Below are 15,418 nucleotides of genomic sequence, written 5' to 3' on the forward strand. Positions count from 1 at the left end.
ATCCAACGAGCCTGCTCTGACCACAGAAAGTTGCATTTCTGCAGGTGGTTTTTACAGCTAAAATCACGATGGCTTTACATGTTTGATCAAAGCACTCTTGCATTGTACATCATGATCCACGTTGAATTGACTGATTGGACTGGCCAACCTGCAACCATCTGGGATCGGCTCCAGCCTCACCGTGACCTTGAATTGGATAAGTGGAATTAAATGGATGTAGACTGAAACTAAAGCGCTATATGCTGAGCAGAAACCCATCTGCTTTATCTGTAAATGAACTTTTTTCCCCCTTTTTTTGGACCACCACATATGTCGGGATCAGCCACAGTGTTTCAACGAATCCTCGTGTGACTGAAAGCACACACTGTTGTCGGCGTTGTTTTTCTATCATCGTAGTACACAGCTGTCATTTAACAGAAGGAAGAAAGGCAGAGTAGGATACCAGTCGACAGAGGGCCTGCATTCATCTCCTGTTGCTGCGAGCACAACCTCGTTCTTGCCTTTGCATGAACGAGGATATTTTATTTGAATTTAAAAGCATTCACTGATTTAAAGAAAATACTTTTAGTGCACAAATGCTTACAGTGTACTGTTGTTATATATTTATTTCCATGCAAATATCCTTTCTCCATGTGCACCTTTTAATATTCCGTGATGAAGGAGCAGCGCTGCCACTGCTCTGACAAACACAAACATTACCGATGAGATGCATCACAGCCACCAGCAGCAAACCCCTGAAATACTTGTCGAGCAGGGCCGCGATTTGGTCCAGAATTTTTATCCTGCGGCTCCAAGCGCCGAGCGGGGCTGGCTGTGTTTGTTTGTGTGTCTGCTCCAGCCCTGCTTCCTGTAGCTCTGCGGTGTCAACCCGCCCACCGTCCTCCCGTCAGACCTGTGGAACACAGCCCCGCTGCCACAGCGCAGCACAGGCACCCCAGTGACTGAGGTTTCCTCTTGGACTGACTGAAGTGTTTGCTGTTTTCCACATTGTTGGAATTCAACACCAGCCTGTTTACTGGTCCCCATGTGGCTCCAGTCTCTCTCTCCCCTCCTCCTCCTTTCTTTGTGCATGTTTTTTCCCCCTTTCCACAACATACCTCCTTTATATGGTGTGTGTATCCTCCTTTTACACAAAGTACGCACACAGCACACCTATGAGGTGGAATTCTTGCCTATAGTAGACGGTCCACACGATATCTCATGTGGCGTAAATCACACTGGTCAGTATGAGGTTGATTGGTTGTTTTTATCCTTTATTACAAAAACAATCACGTGTTCAAATGAATAAATAATTTTATATCACTGGAATAGAGCTGAAACAACGGCAGTACACCATAAATATGGTTTGGCTTTTTTTAGACATACACACATGAAAAAGCAGGAATCTCGGGCGTCCGAGCGAAATATTTAGGAATGTTGCGAGACACTGGAGATCTGCCGCTTTCATAAATATCCACAGCGACGAGGTAAGAAAGCAGCAACGCTTCACCCTTGACAGCAAGCTGAATGTCAAGAACAAATGAGCTTGAAGCAGTGCTATCAATGTCCTCACTGTGACATTTGGAGTGTTTTTTCCCACGTGAGGTACCGCATGTGCTTCGGGGACTTGATTTTCATATGCTTTATTTTTGCAGCTGACAATAAATCATACAGTAAATCAAAGGAAATAATAATAATATACATCTCAAGGAAAAAATGTTAACAAGATGACGAGGTGCATGCAAAATGAGAATCTCTTCTTTTTCCTTTTCACTTCCTTCCCTCGGTGCAGCCAGATGGCAAAGCTCCAGCTCTGCAGTCCTCTTCATACACTCATCATATTTGATGGGCATCCTGCTGCTGCCGAGTTTCAAGGAGGCCGCGTGTTTACCAAATGACACTCGTGACAAAAGAAAACTTCTATTTAGCAAGCTGGTTCTTGGATGAGGTGCACGGGGGCAGCAGCGCGCGCGCACGTGTGTGTGCGTGTGTGAGTGTAGACCCTGTAGCGTGTGCAGGTGTGTGTGTTGAATCACGTTCTGCCTCTTCTGTTTTTCTCTACACTATGTTACATTTTATTATCACTTTTGTGCATTGAACCACTCCAGTACAGAAAGATTTGCGTTCACATCATAAATATCATACACGGTGGGGGGTTGGGGTTGGGGGGGTCTCCTCCGCTGATGGACAAACTTTAAGCAAAACAAAAATCACCTGTTGTACATTTGCAACTGAAACAGGTTTGGGGGTTTTAATCTTTTATGTTGTTGTTGCTGTCGGTTGCCCTTTCGCTCTCATTACGCTCTAATCTTATGCTAATATTGTCTTTGTCTTCAATGGTGAGGATTTCCCATCAAAGTTTTCCCCTTCTCTTAATACTTTAGGGAATTTTCAAACGTCGGGATGTATGGCTGTAATGCCCCAAGATTTGTTCTCCCTGAAAGAAATGATAGAGTAAGAATATATTAACTACAGAGCAACCTGGCTTTACGCGGTCTGCATTTACTCTTACTTCATTTTAGGTTTACCAATATGTTATGCATAAATATATATATATATATATATAGATAGAAATCAATATATGCTTTGCAGCATTCCTTTAATTTAAAATTTAAAGCCATGTTCATGCATTAAAAAGCAATTTCATATTTTCGACTGCAGGGTTTAGATGCAAATCCATGGGGCATTACGTTAAAACCATAAACATCATAAAAGAGGAAGTAGAAATTAAAAATGGAGGCAAAAATGAGGACGTTTAACTGGTCATTAATAACTGAATGCTTTCTCGTTTGTTGATGTGAGAAACAAAACTAAAAAAAAAAAACAACTGTATCCAAGAAAGAACAGAACAATGGCGAGTGTAATGAAAAATAAAAACCCATTTAAAGCAAAGTATTTTTTTTTATTCACACAAATTTAATAAGATATATAACAACCGTTTGGTCCATAAATATTTAAGGGGAAATAGTTTCTATACACCATCTTTGTCAAGAAACAGGGAAACATGGACAATCTTGATAGAACACTTACTGTACTCAACTATTAACACGAAGATCAATATATAAGGTTCTCGGATTACCCAACTATATCTGAAAGAGTGCACAAATGCTTTCCGTGACATCGCTGCCCCCTTTTTAACAGGATACACCATAAAAAGATCTTCGGAGATAAGATGCAAAACAGTACAAAACTAGTGAGGCGCCAAAAAGGATGTGAATCAGTTAACAAAGAACACATAGATCCTGAATTTCACAAACTTCTCCCAAGTTATAGCGTAAGGCACATAGAAGAACTGAGTTAGGCATCTACTCCATCGAGTAGATCGGGGGCGCCACCTTTGCCCCCGACAGAACAAACCGTGACGCCCGCTCACGACGAAATGCGTCGACTCCATTGAAGATTTGCTCGCCCTTTCCTTTTCTCTCGCTCTCTACCTTTCAGCCAGAAGAAACGTGGTGGTTTTTCTTTTTCCCTTTTTTTGGTCTGTTCAGTGGCAAGTGTCGTTAAACAAAGCAGAAATATACGGCCGGAAAGGAGAACACACGGACAGCGATTTCCCGCTGGCTGCCTCTCACGACTCCACCTATGTGAGGTCATTTGAATGTTCATGTCAGCTCTACAAATCTACGTCGCGGCCGCTTCGCCCCTCGCCCTGCTCTGTTCTTTTTTCCCCAAGATCACATCGTTACCCTGAGCAACATGATAAAAACAATAATGCACTTTTCACTGGGCAGTATATTGTCACTGTGCAATCGAGTTTAGCTGTGGATCTACGCTCACCAGGCTTTTTATCCGTGGTTAATCCGTGAGGCCAACAAGACAACGACAAAAAAAAGGCAAAAAACCAAAAAGTGCTCCGTCGTGAAAACAATCGTTAACTGCTCTCCAATCAGAATTTCTCTGGCCGGTTTCTAATTGTCGAAAAGGTGACGACATCACACGTTGAACAGTTACCACTGTACAGATTGAGGGATTTGCTTCTCTCTCCTCGTCACAGTAAAGTTTCCTATCTGCACATTTTTCTCCTTCGTCTTCTTTTTCTCACGTGCAGCTCTGATTCCATCCAACTCGGTCTTTAAGACCGAAACATTCGGAAATAATTAAAGCCTGTTTTCTGGAGTTACCCATATACAGAACATTCTACAAGTTTATTTTTCCCAAATGAGTCCAAAACAGAAACAAAATGTTTAAATCGGAGAGTGCGAACACAGTGCATACATGTACAGGAATCTGAGGGCGAAATAGCGGTAGGATTTTAAAATTGACCAATTAAGCATAAATTAAGGAGGGCCCGTTTTCACTCTTTTTTTAACCAGAATTCAAGACAAATGTACAAATTAAGTTTTCCAGGCAAACTTTTTTTCCTTCCTAAAGCTTTCGCCTCCAAAAACGTCCCATCCCGAGTCAATCTCTGCATCTGCAGTTTCAAATGCTACACATTAAAATGGTTTCCTCGTGTCTTAATGCGGTCGCTGCTGCTTGTTGCTCTTGTTGCTCTTGTTTGCGTGCACAGTGCAGCACTTTGTGTTCCAAGGAGCTGTCTCTGCTTGACTTAAAGGTGTCACTTTAAAAAAATAAAATGTGAAACTGAAGAAAGAAAACAAAGAAAGAAAAGTAAAAGAAAGAAAAAGGGGAAACAAACCCAAACAGAATCAGTCTGCTAGAGATAGCTTGTTAGAAAAGGTTTGTCAAGGTAGTTTGCGAAGGGCTCCCCGAATCATGGCTGTCCAAACTAGAGGTGACGGAGGTCACTACAGTGATAGAGGGGTTTGTCAGGTCTGTTAGTGTGGCTGCGCTGGAGGGGGGGGTCAGGGCCCCACTGTCGGATGAGGGCGGAGGGAGTGAGGTGCCATCAGCCTTATCAACACCTCCATTCTCCTGTCGCAAAACGTTCCTTCTGAATTTGGCTCTTGCGTTTTGGAACCAAACCTGCAAACCAATCCCAATGTGGCTTTTACTTTTAGTGCTTTAAGGAACTTTCTTTTCTTTTTTAAAGAAAGTATCAGATCATGTGTACATTAGCTTACAAGTCAAGTTATCACAGCTGTTACTGTTTCAAAGTTGTCTCAAGTATATGAATCTTTGTATGATACATTAGTTGGGGCTTAAGGGGCAAGGTAACAATGAACCAGTGAGTCTGTGCTGAACACTCAATACAAGAATGTGGATTTTTATAGCAAATCAAAACAAAATGCTACAATTTACTGATTTGGTTGATTTGGTTGTTTTTAACTGTGAGACTTTCATTACACCTTTTTTCTCTCTTCTAAAGTAAAAGTGCACTCTGGCTACTAACAAAGTTAGCAATATAAGAGTTAACTGCTTTCTCCTTTCTTTCCCTCCAAAAGAAAGAAAAAGAAAGAAAGAAACAACATCTACAAATTCCAGATAAACCCCTTGGATATACATCTAATGACTGAATGGACCAACAAAAGAAAGCAAAACTAAAAAAGATGACGACATCAATGATCACTTTGGTGTCAATGAGGAGGAGGAGTGGCGTGCAGACACACAGGTGGGGTGAGCGACTTTAGTAGGAGCAATGACTCTGCTTACCTGTAGGACTCTCTTAGTGAGGCCTGTTTTCTGGGCCAGCTGCTTTAAGTCCTTGGCATCGGGGTTGTGGTTGATGGCAAAGTAGGATTTCATTGTCCGCAGCTGATGGTGCTTGAAGGAGGTCCGCATGCGTTTGGTCTTCTGCGTCGGAGGGTAGGCCTGCTGGTCCCGGTCCAAGTGATCGGTGTCGTTCTCGTTACAGCCTGAAGAGAGGGCAGAGCGTGAGGCGGGCTTTAAAAAAGAAACTTCGGCAGGTCAGTTTACATTTGGATAAACAGCCCTCTGTGTCAGACTTCATTTGCACTGTGCCCCAGGCCACTAGCACCGCTATAACCATAAGAAAACAGCTTCATTCCAGTGATTTCCAACTGACGCTGATGAAAAAAGAGACAAAAGATTTCCACTGACAGGCTAAGGCAGAAACAGCTGTTCTGTGTCGTCACGGCGTATCGTCAAAGTGCTGATAACAATTAAAATCCTCAACAAGCCGAGAAGCTGACTGAACCGGCTAAAAGGAAAGTAAACCGCGGCGTGCGGCTCGTGTCTGCGTGAGCAGATCTGAAACAAAAAACAGCAAAATGATGAATTTTAACTGTACGCTGGGACGGGGCTAAATCCTTTCTGCTTGTGTTTGCAAAGACTAATAGGCCTAATGGGCCTCATTTGTCAGTAGCTTAGTGTGTAAAATACTTAAAACGGATCCAGTAAATTAAACGCAGGCACTGCTTAGCAGTGTTGCTTGTCACTGCGAGAAAAAAGGCTTTTTTCAAACACAATTTGATTTTTTTTATTGTCCCAGACTTTATGAGATTTTGTCTAAAAACATACAATGAAAATGTATTTATTTTGATCCTCACATAAAAGAAGTGTTTTCAGGAAAGCACGTCTAAAGTATCTGAATCTTTTACGTGGCTGCAAAAGCAGCAAAAATATAGAAATGTAGGATTTCTCAATTCTAAAGTGTGTCCTGTTGAGCCATTTTGGGGCTAAATTACACATCATTTAAAAGAAGAACAGCGATGCTGATACGTGTGAAAGGCTTTCATTATGTTTGAATATCCAGCTTTAACCTAACAATCACTGACATTTGTGCTCTTCTGTTCCAGTCTTCACTGGCTCGTGTTTAACTAGATATTACCCACTAGGGGTCTCTGTATCCAAACAAGACCAGCTTTGCTGTGGAATCCACAGCAGACTCACACACCTTTCCCTGGTGAAAACAAACATGGATGTGCTGCAAAAGCAGGAACAAAAACCTCAAACAAAACCTCTTCCTATTTGTTATGAATAAGAGCCTGCTGATCTGTGCAGCCACTTATATGAACAACACAGTGATGCTATAAAAGTGTGTTCGTAATGCAGAGCCCAGTGGAGGCAAAAGAGTGCTTTGAAATAAATATATATGCGCATGTATATTTATTTCAGTTGATGCCGTTTTAATTTAATTTTAAAACATAAAATAAAATCTCTCATTTGTGAGCTCATTTTAACATTTTAACGTTTAAATTAATTACATGTGGCTAAAAACAAAAATATCCTTTTAAAAATTGATGGTGTTTCCACTCGAGTCCCAAATGAACACGATTATATTCCCTCTGGGACTTTTATTGTGTCTGCGGAGCATACCAATTAATTCACATGGACATCACTGTAACTGCGCTTTGGGCCTTTTTCTGTGAGCGTGGATTTTATTTCTATTTTATTTTAACTTGTCCTCTGTTATAACGCTTTGGCAGAATAAGCGTAATCTCTTATTCTTACTACAGAAACAAAATCACGGGACTACAATGGCTTTTTTCCTATTAGAGCATCAGTGAGAAACTGGAATTTGCATAATCCCCTAGAATTGTGTTTAGGAATAACAAACCGAAGCTCATTTAACCGGAGCGCTGACTGTACGGTGCTGTGTTTTCAGCCCCTGGCCTCTCCCTGCAGCAGGCCCCTCTGCGCGGCGCTGCTCTGTCCCTGAGAACTGTGCTGACCGCCGCACGGGAGGCCAGGGATTCCAACGTCACCTTCAATTAACAAAGAACAATTAACGCGCAGATTACCCCTATTCCTACCCATTCACTAGGAACACAGGAAACTTGGCGCACAATGCCAAACTTTCTCAACCGCACACTAATTCGCAGAAAGCAAGAACAAAATGGGGACACTGCAGGGAGGGCCGGGGTCGGCTTATAACATTCGACGATCCAGTGCAGCATTTTACGTGAAACCTGCGTTTAACACTGGCTTCATTTGCGCTTTCCAGCGGTTTTTTAAATTTATTTTTTTGTTTCTCGCATAAAAGTGAAACACGCGGAATATTCGGACATTTTTTTGTCCACGATTTATTTTCTATATTACGTTTACTCCATTCAAACGCGTTGTTTTTCACGTGTTACGACCTAAATTCGTTCTAATTATAAAAGTCGATGAGCAGGTCGGCGGCGAGGTCAACTTTCGATCATTCTGTTGGCGGAAATGATGCGTAAAAGACGCGCGCGTGGACGGATCAATTAGCCCGCAGCTCGGAGCGCCGGTGCAAGACGTTCACGTGCATTTACTACGAGGCACCCAACAAGGCAACGAGTGCATCCATTTCATTTATTGAAATAATAGGCGTGTTATAGAGGGGATACTGAAGGGCCCGACTACAACTAAAAAGCGACAGAAAAAAATGCAACTGCCCATCAAAAAAACGAATTTGCGAGATTTCGCTGGATTTTTTCTGATTCACTCGATTTTGTTTTTTTTGTTTTTTTTTTAAGGAAAGAAATGGAAAGAGGAAAAAGATTAATTAAGGCAGCACCGTTTGACAGCCTTTATCATTTCAGTCGCTCACTGTGCAGCGGAGGGTTCCTAAACTGGTGTTTCCTTAATGTTCGCGAGAATCTGCTTAATGTTTAATTTCATAGGTTTGTGTGTGATGACAACATTATAGCTCGGCATGTTTTTCCTGGTTTCACTGTCCTCTTCTGCTGGAAACATCCATGCACTAAAACTTCAAGCAGATGTGAGCGATTCCACACCAAAACTAAAAAGGGTTTTTTTATTGTGAGCGCGTCGTCGTCGTCGTTGTTGTTTTTCGATGTGAAATGAAGCTCCGAGCAGCTCAGCTGTCTCACCTGTGTTGTAGCTCGGTATATCTATCCCCATGGCCGGACTCTTCCTCTTGCGTGGCCTTCCCTTCTGTGCCGTCCCGGTGCCGTTGAAGTAGGGTAGAGTGAGGCCGCCTCCCTTGGCTGCCAGCTCGGCGAAGTTGAGCTGGGGGTGGTAGTCCGGCCCCTGCACCAGCGTCTCGAAGTGGAGTCGGCAGTACACTAGGCTGTCCTTCATGCCGAAATGATCGCCCGTGGTCAGGGTCTTGTTGCAAGTGGTGCACGTGAAGCAGCTCAGGTGGTACACGGAGTCGCGCGCTCGCATCACCATCTCCGAGGCCGATATCCCGAGGTGGCAACGCGCGCACCTCTGCACGGAGAACCTTCTGGAACAGACACACAGTCAAGACTCCTCATCCATAAAGACCAGAGTGGACAAACAGCACGGGGGGGGGGGGGGGGGGACTAAAAACTAAAATATAACCCGCAGTGTCACGAGCTAAAAGTAAGGCCTGCCTTATTTAAGCGGCCTCCATGCGCCTTAGCGTGGCTCCAGCGTCCTGCACAGGATCACTAAAGCAGGCCTATATTTTGAGGTTGCATTCTGATAGCCACATCTGGCCCAGAACTGGGTGTGTACATGTGCGCGCAGAGTCGCTACACAACCTCGACAATAAAACCCACGAACGCTAGCCCGTTTGCTTTCCTCCGACACACGAATAATACAAGCATATGTTCAGCAACACTATCAGAAGGTAAATACACAAGTATGTAATAATTACAGAGCGTAACTAACAGCATCCCGGCCTGAGCCGAAGCAGTGCCGTAAAAATGTGCGTTAAGAATATAGGATAGGACATTTTTGTCCAGCTGTTTTTCTGGAGCTACTCTCATATTACTTTAACATAATAATAATTAAATAATAATAAGAGTTTGGATAAGAAGGTGACTTATGCATTAAGTTCGTGTTTGCATTACACACCAAGCTACAGAGAGAAAGCACAGTTTCATTGTTAAAACTTATTCCCGGTTAACAGCAGGCAGCCCACGTTAGTGACAGCTGGGATGTTTTTCGGTCCGAGGCCTGGCAGCCTGTTGATGAAGGGCTAACGCTGACTGCTCACAATGATTGCTAAAATGGTTATTTAAGAGCTGGAAACTAATATCATATATAAATAGGTCACTGTCGAACTGGGTCAGTAGATTTGGGTTTAGGTTACAGAGGGGAAAGAGGGACACACGATTTTAGGAGCAAGCCCGTAAAACTGAAACGCTAAACTTTCAGTTTTCTTACCTGTAGTAATCCTCCTTGCAATAGATACTCCCATCCTTGGCAAAACACGTTAGCTCCGACTCCAGCGCTAGTTTACATTCACAGCATTTGAGGCACCGCAGGTGCCACTGTTTGTCCACGGCCAGGAGGTAGTATCTATCCGAAATCTTGCCGCCACAGCCGGCACACAGGGCTGGCTTCTCTGGGCTCATAGAAGGCATGTTCTGGGACAAAGAAGGAAAACAAGGCTCATGGCAGCTGACTGCTTCAAACCACTGCTGGGAAAATCGTCACAACATTGTGCTTAAAAGAAGAAAAGCAAAAAAACGAAATGCTGGCCATAAAATTCAACTTTTCTTTTTTAAACCTGGAAAGCTGCCTGTGAAACCCTCAGTTATGCTACAGCAGCTTGATGTGCAAATAGCTCTTACTTATGGAACAACGCGTCTATGAATTAAGCCTATTTACCTATTATACGTATGAAGGAAAAATACAGATGATGTTCGTGTTTTGAAATTAAATCCATCTACGAATAAATTTAAAATGCTAAAATTAATCATTTTTAATTTAAAAAAAAAATCAGGTCGGCTTCTATTTGCAAATATGAAACTGAAAATGCAAAACGCTGTCAGAGAAATAATACGCCGACATTAATGTTTGTTTTATTTGATGACAAGACTAAAACGGTGCTTTAAATATATTTAGAAATAACGACACCAGAATTAAAAGCTGTCGTTCACGCCAATTATTTTTGTGCAGAAGAAGAAGAAGACGCAGCCATTAAAAGAATACTGCTGCTATGAAATCTATCATATCCAATGGAATAATATGGATAAAGACGAGAATCCTCCTCACTGGCCTCCTACTTACCACCCAAATGTCTGCACGTTTCCGGGCACGTTAACGTGCCGTTTTTCGGTCTTGCGGTAAGTGAGACTAACGCGACTTTTTAGCCATTATTTCACACACGGCTCGGCCTGGCTCTTACCGACTCTCTTCCGTTCAGCTGCATGCCCTTCGCCAGGCGTGACTCCGTTTTCGACCTTCTCTCCATCTCCTCCATGATTCCTTGGATGTGATCCCCGGAGATCCCGTGGAAAAGCATGGCTCCAGGTCCTGGACGCAACGTGCAACTGCCTGCCTCTGTCTTGCAGCCCACAACTTCCATATAATGCACTGCAGCGCTGCGCCCCGCTCTCTCAGCGCATCCAAATGGGCTCTGAGGCTCTAAAAAAGAGGCACAAGGAAGAAGAAGGAAAAAATAGACACAACCCCAGAGATTCAGATCACCTCCTCAGCAGAAGCAACGGGAAGAAAAAGGACAAAACGAAGAAACTACAGCGTGAGTGGGGCAGGAGGAGCTCTCCTTCTTCCTGTGAATGTCTCTCCTCCAGGAAAAAAACCCAAAAAAAACAACATATAGTCCAAATGATGCGACAGGCCGGTGTGGAAGTGGTGGTGGAGTTTGAGGAGGGAGGAGGGGAGGGAGTGTGAACACTGGCCAAAATAATGACACAAAGTTTTTTTGTGTGTTGTTGTTTCTTTTTGGTGATCTCTCTCTCTCTCTCTCTCCCAGTTTCCCAGTCCGGGGCTCCTCGGTGCTTGGAGGTCAGGTTGGGACTGCCTGGATTTGAGAACCGTGTCCTATTTGTGAAGAGAGCAGAGCCGGCCCAGTCTGAATAATTTGGTAGGAGGAGTTCCTCTCTCCCTCCCTCCCTCTCTCTCCCCATCTCTCTCTCTCCCTGCATCGCCGCTGATTTCTATTCAGCAACAAAGAGATGTCACTCTCCCCTCAAAACCCCCCGACTCTGGACCACTGCTTTATGGTACTGACATTTTCATTACGTTTGTTCTGCCATTTAAAGGCGAGACGACGGGAACGTAAGCTGCACAAAGTCGGTGCAAATATATTAGATTTATTTATGAAATCATCTGCATCCCAAGCAGGCGACCGAGGCCCTCCGTGGTTTCACCGGACGCCTCACAAGTGGGAATAAACACGTGTCTCACGGGGTGTCGCTTAAAGACACTTTCTAATAAAACTTTGGTTGGTCAGAGTTTTTGGGAAGTGCGAGCTGGACCAGACCGAGTGTTTGGTTTGGTCCCCAAAACACACACACACACACACACACACACACACACACACACACACACACACACACACACACACACACACACAGTGTGTGACATAAATATTCTGTCTGGGCGGGGCAGTGATCAGTGATAGGCTAGAGGGCGGGGACAGATTCAATTGAACATTTTTGAAACAATGTGATTTGTTTTCAGCCCAAATGAATGAGATTTGATTAAAAACTGAATTAATTAATGAATAAAATGTATCCCAGGTAACGACAGCCTCCTTACTCAGATAACCCGAACAGCTCGCTGCACGCTTACATGTATAGAAATCTCTCTCTCCCTCTTTTAAACGCTCGTTTGAAGCAGTCATTATCCACTGTCAAGGATTCATTAACGCGGCCCTTCGTCTTTTCTCTGTCTGCTGAATTAGGCCAAAACCTTGTTTACCTGCTGGAGAGTTGATCTGACAGCAGCGAGAACTGTGTAGTCTCCGCATTTCATTTGTTTGTGTGTTTCTCTTTCTTTCTGCTTTTCTTCTTACGGGCTTTATAAGAAGCAACGTGGAAGTAAAGGCGAGATGAGAGAGAGACCTCCAGTTGGTGGTCGCCACAGGGAAACCTCAACCAGCTATTGCATATTTTTAGAAATTCATGCTTTTTAAAATTCCATCCCTATCTCCAAAGATGGTCTGCTTTACGCAGGGCGCAGGGGGGGCTGCAATAACGATCTGTGTCAGTTTTAAAAGGGTGTGGAAAGCTTTGTTGCCCAAATAATAAAGCCAGGAAATAAAACGCGTTCCGCTTCCTGTATGCAGTGCAGACCTGGTGACAACAAAACTATATTTTTTTAATTAATTTGTTCATTAATTGGAGATTTTGGCCGCGTGACCTTCCAGCTGGATCCATGCCAGCGAGCTGTGGTCTTTGTAAGATCGATGACGGCATTATTTTTCACAAACAACAGACAAACATCAGTCCCGTTAATAGATTTAGCAAAGCTCGGGGAGGTTTGCAGGTGTGGATGCTTCATCTCAAGACGTGTTACATTATCACGTGAACCTCCCACCACCCATCCACCTCACCGCACGCGCGCACACACACACACGCGCGCACGCACACACACGCGAAGTTGTGTTGGCTTTAATTGGAGGCCCCTTGATATCAGCGCTATAAGACGAGGCTTGAACCCTCCTGGACGGGCTGGACGTGCAGCTGTTGTCAAACCCATAACGCTCATTTGCGCTCTGCAGTGTCCCGGCACCAGCCGCAGAGTGGTGGGGGGAAAAGGGGCACTCAAAAAGGACACGAGGATTTCATTTCACCTGGACAAAGACGCCCCGAGTGGAACGATAAGCTCAGCTCTGTGTGCGATTTTTAATCTTAACTGCAGTTTTCCTGCCATTCTGCGTCTTCTCTGCGAATTAGGCAAAAGGGTGTGTTTTGAATATGAAGAAGTTTTTAAAGAAAATTTTATTATTATTATTTTTAATGAAAGCCTTGATGTCGATAAATAACGCCGTTGTGGCCCGTTGCCTCCAGCAGTGACATTTAATATGACTGAAGAGCGTTTACCAATGTGTCAGTGAACACCAAGGGGAGGGGGGGGGGCGAGGGGGGGGGGGGTCTTTGTAGCTGCTGTTTGGTTTATTTTGTTTTTTCTGTATTTAAAACATATATTCTTGAAGCGTTTTATTTGTCTGATTGTCTTTTTATTTCACTCCGGATTTTGACCAAACTATATATATGTATTTTTTTTTTACAAAACGAAAAAAAAGTCACTTTTATTTTGAAATATCTTTTTTTTTAAATCTATAACACCGTCAGTATTTTTAAAGTGTCTTTAAAAAAAACCGGTAGGAAATAAAACAGTGATTTTGTGTGTCATTCCCGCTTTAGTCAGTGAGAGTGATTTATCCAAGTTAAAGATTAATTTATTATTATTGTTATTTTTTAAGGAATTGAATTTATTTTAAGGCTTTGGAAAAGCACTAAAGCACAAAAATCCAGTGTCAGCATTTCTGTTTGACATGGCGAGAGTCGGCTCAGTGGGCCACTGACGTTTGTCAAATACATAATGAAAATGAAAATAATAATAATAATAATATCACAATCACGCACACAGCGACATTTTGCCTGTATTTTCATAAAACGCGTACATTTGTGTTTCGCACGATTTTACTGGCGTGCAAACTCCAATCTATTATTTATGTGCATAATCGAGACTGATTTAGGCAAACAGGAAAAAATAATAATAAGAAAAAATATTTATAAGTTTTTTTTTAAACACACACCGATCGATAAAATCTGCGCTTTTATCCTGGACAAAATCACCCATGTCACTGTCTTTATCACGCGTCAGATCTGTCGCGCATTGCTTCACACGCTGCCCGCTTCTCCTTTCGTTTTCCCCCCAAAGCCCTCTCTGTGTTACTAATATTATTATTATTATTATTATTATAAGCGTTGCCCTCAAGAATAAATAGCTATGGAAAAAAGTCTTACCTGCGGCTGTGCAGTGTGAGAGTGAGATCCCTGTGCAGCGCGCAGACTGAGCCGCTCCGGACTGTGCGCAGTGTGCAGAGGAGACAGAGGAGAGGCTGCCGGTAGATGGGGGGCTGTTCCTCGTTTCTGAGCTTACAGTTCTAGTTCGGGCGTCAATTAAAACACAAGACATTTAAATATTCCTCTCTCGTAGGCAGACGGCCCTCAACACACCGCAGCACACAGAAAACGGGGAGCCATGAGCCAATGGCCTACTCAGCATGTAGGTTATCATCTGTGATGTGCTTCTGAATTAAAGTGGTGAAGTCGGTGGTCTCCAAATGAAACAATAAAACTATCACTGTATAAAATAAAATGTAGGGACTTTTCAACAATTAAAATATGTATTTGTCCTTTAAACACCCCAACTTAGCCTGTGCTGTAAATGAATCCAGCTCCTGCACGGTTATCATTATTGTTATTCATGTTACGCACCTATGAATAAGCCAGCGTCTGCACAGATCGGAAATGAAAGCTGGCTCCAAGCACATCTGGGCCTAAACAGTTATAATCCCAAAATGCATCATAGCTTCTTTACCTTTTATTTTTAAATATATATACACACACCGATCGTATTATAGGAGACTGAGGTGAGCTGAGCACGGTTACAGGCTCACTGGCTGGAGAGGTTTGTGTGAATAAATAATTAGGGTGTAAAGTCAAACTGGATCAATCAAATCTGACAAAGATAGGGAGCGCAGCAACACACGCCTGGAGGGGAAAATGTTTTGGTATTGAATAACCAAATACCAAATCGAAGCCATTTTCAAAATAAAAGTGCTCATTAATTGACGAATTGTGCGCATTTGAATCATGTGGGTACTGGACCAAAACAGCGGAGGGTTGCCTATTAGGAAAGGTCGCAGTTTTTTGTTCCCCCCGACTCCCCCCTTCTCTGACTTCCTTGA

General features: G+C 43.1%; 1 protein-coding gene across 6 annotated transcripts; it reads right to left on the bottom strand.

Annotated features, from left to right (window-relative positions):
- Positions 1–1,236: 1,236 nt before the first annotated feature.
- Positions 1,237–15,006, bottom strand: lhx9 (LIM homeobox 9). 6 transcript variants are annotated; one of them, XM_080291669.1, is made up of 6 exons: positions 14,472–15,006; positions 10,880–11,118; positions 9,913–10,115; positions 8,646–9,001; positions 5,536–5,738; positions 1,237–2,416 (listed from the first exon to the last, which is right to left on the bottom strand). In XM_080291669.1, exons 1-6 carry the CDS (start codon positions 14,641–14,643, stop codon positions 2,360–2,362), a joined length of 1,230 nt encoding a protein of 409 aa, XP_080147795.1. In that variant the 5' UTR covers positions 14,644–15,006; the 3' UTR covers positions 1,237–2,359. The 6 variants fall into 6 exon arrangements, with proteins under 6 accessions (XP_080147795.1, XP_026002659.1, XP_080147797.1 ...); XM_026146874.2 differs by having other exon boundaries at positions 8,646–9,004; XM_026146873.2 differs by lacking the exon at positions 1,237–2,416 and adding an exon at positions 2,861–4,908.
- Between the last annotated feature and the right edge of the window lie 412 nt (positions 15,007–15,418).

This window comes from Astatotilapia calliptera, chromosome 17 (genome assembly GCF_964374335.1).
Source record: "Astatotilapia calliptera chromosome 17, fAstCal68.1, whole genome shotgun sequence".
NCBI lineage: Eukaryota > Metazoa > Chordata > Actinopteri > Cichliformes > Cichlidae > Astatotilapia > Astatotilapia calliptera.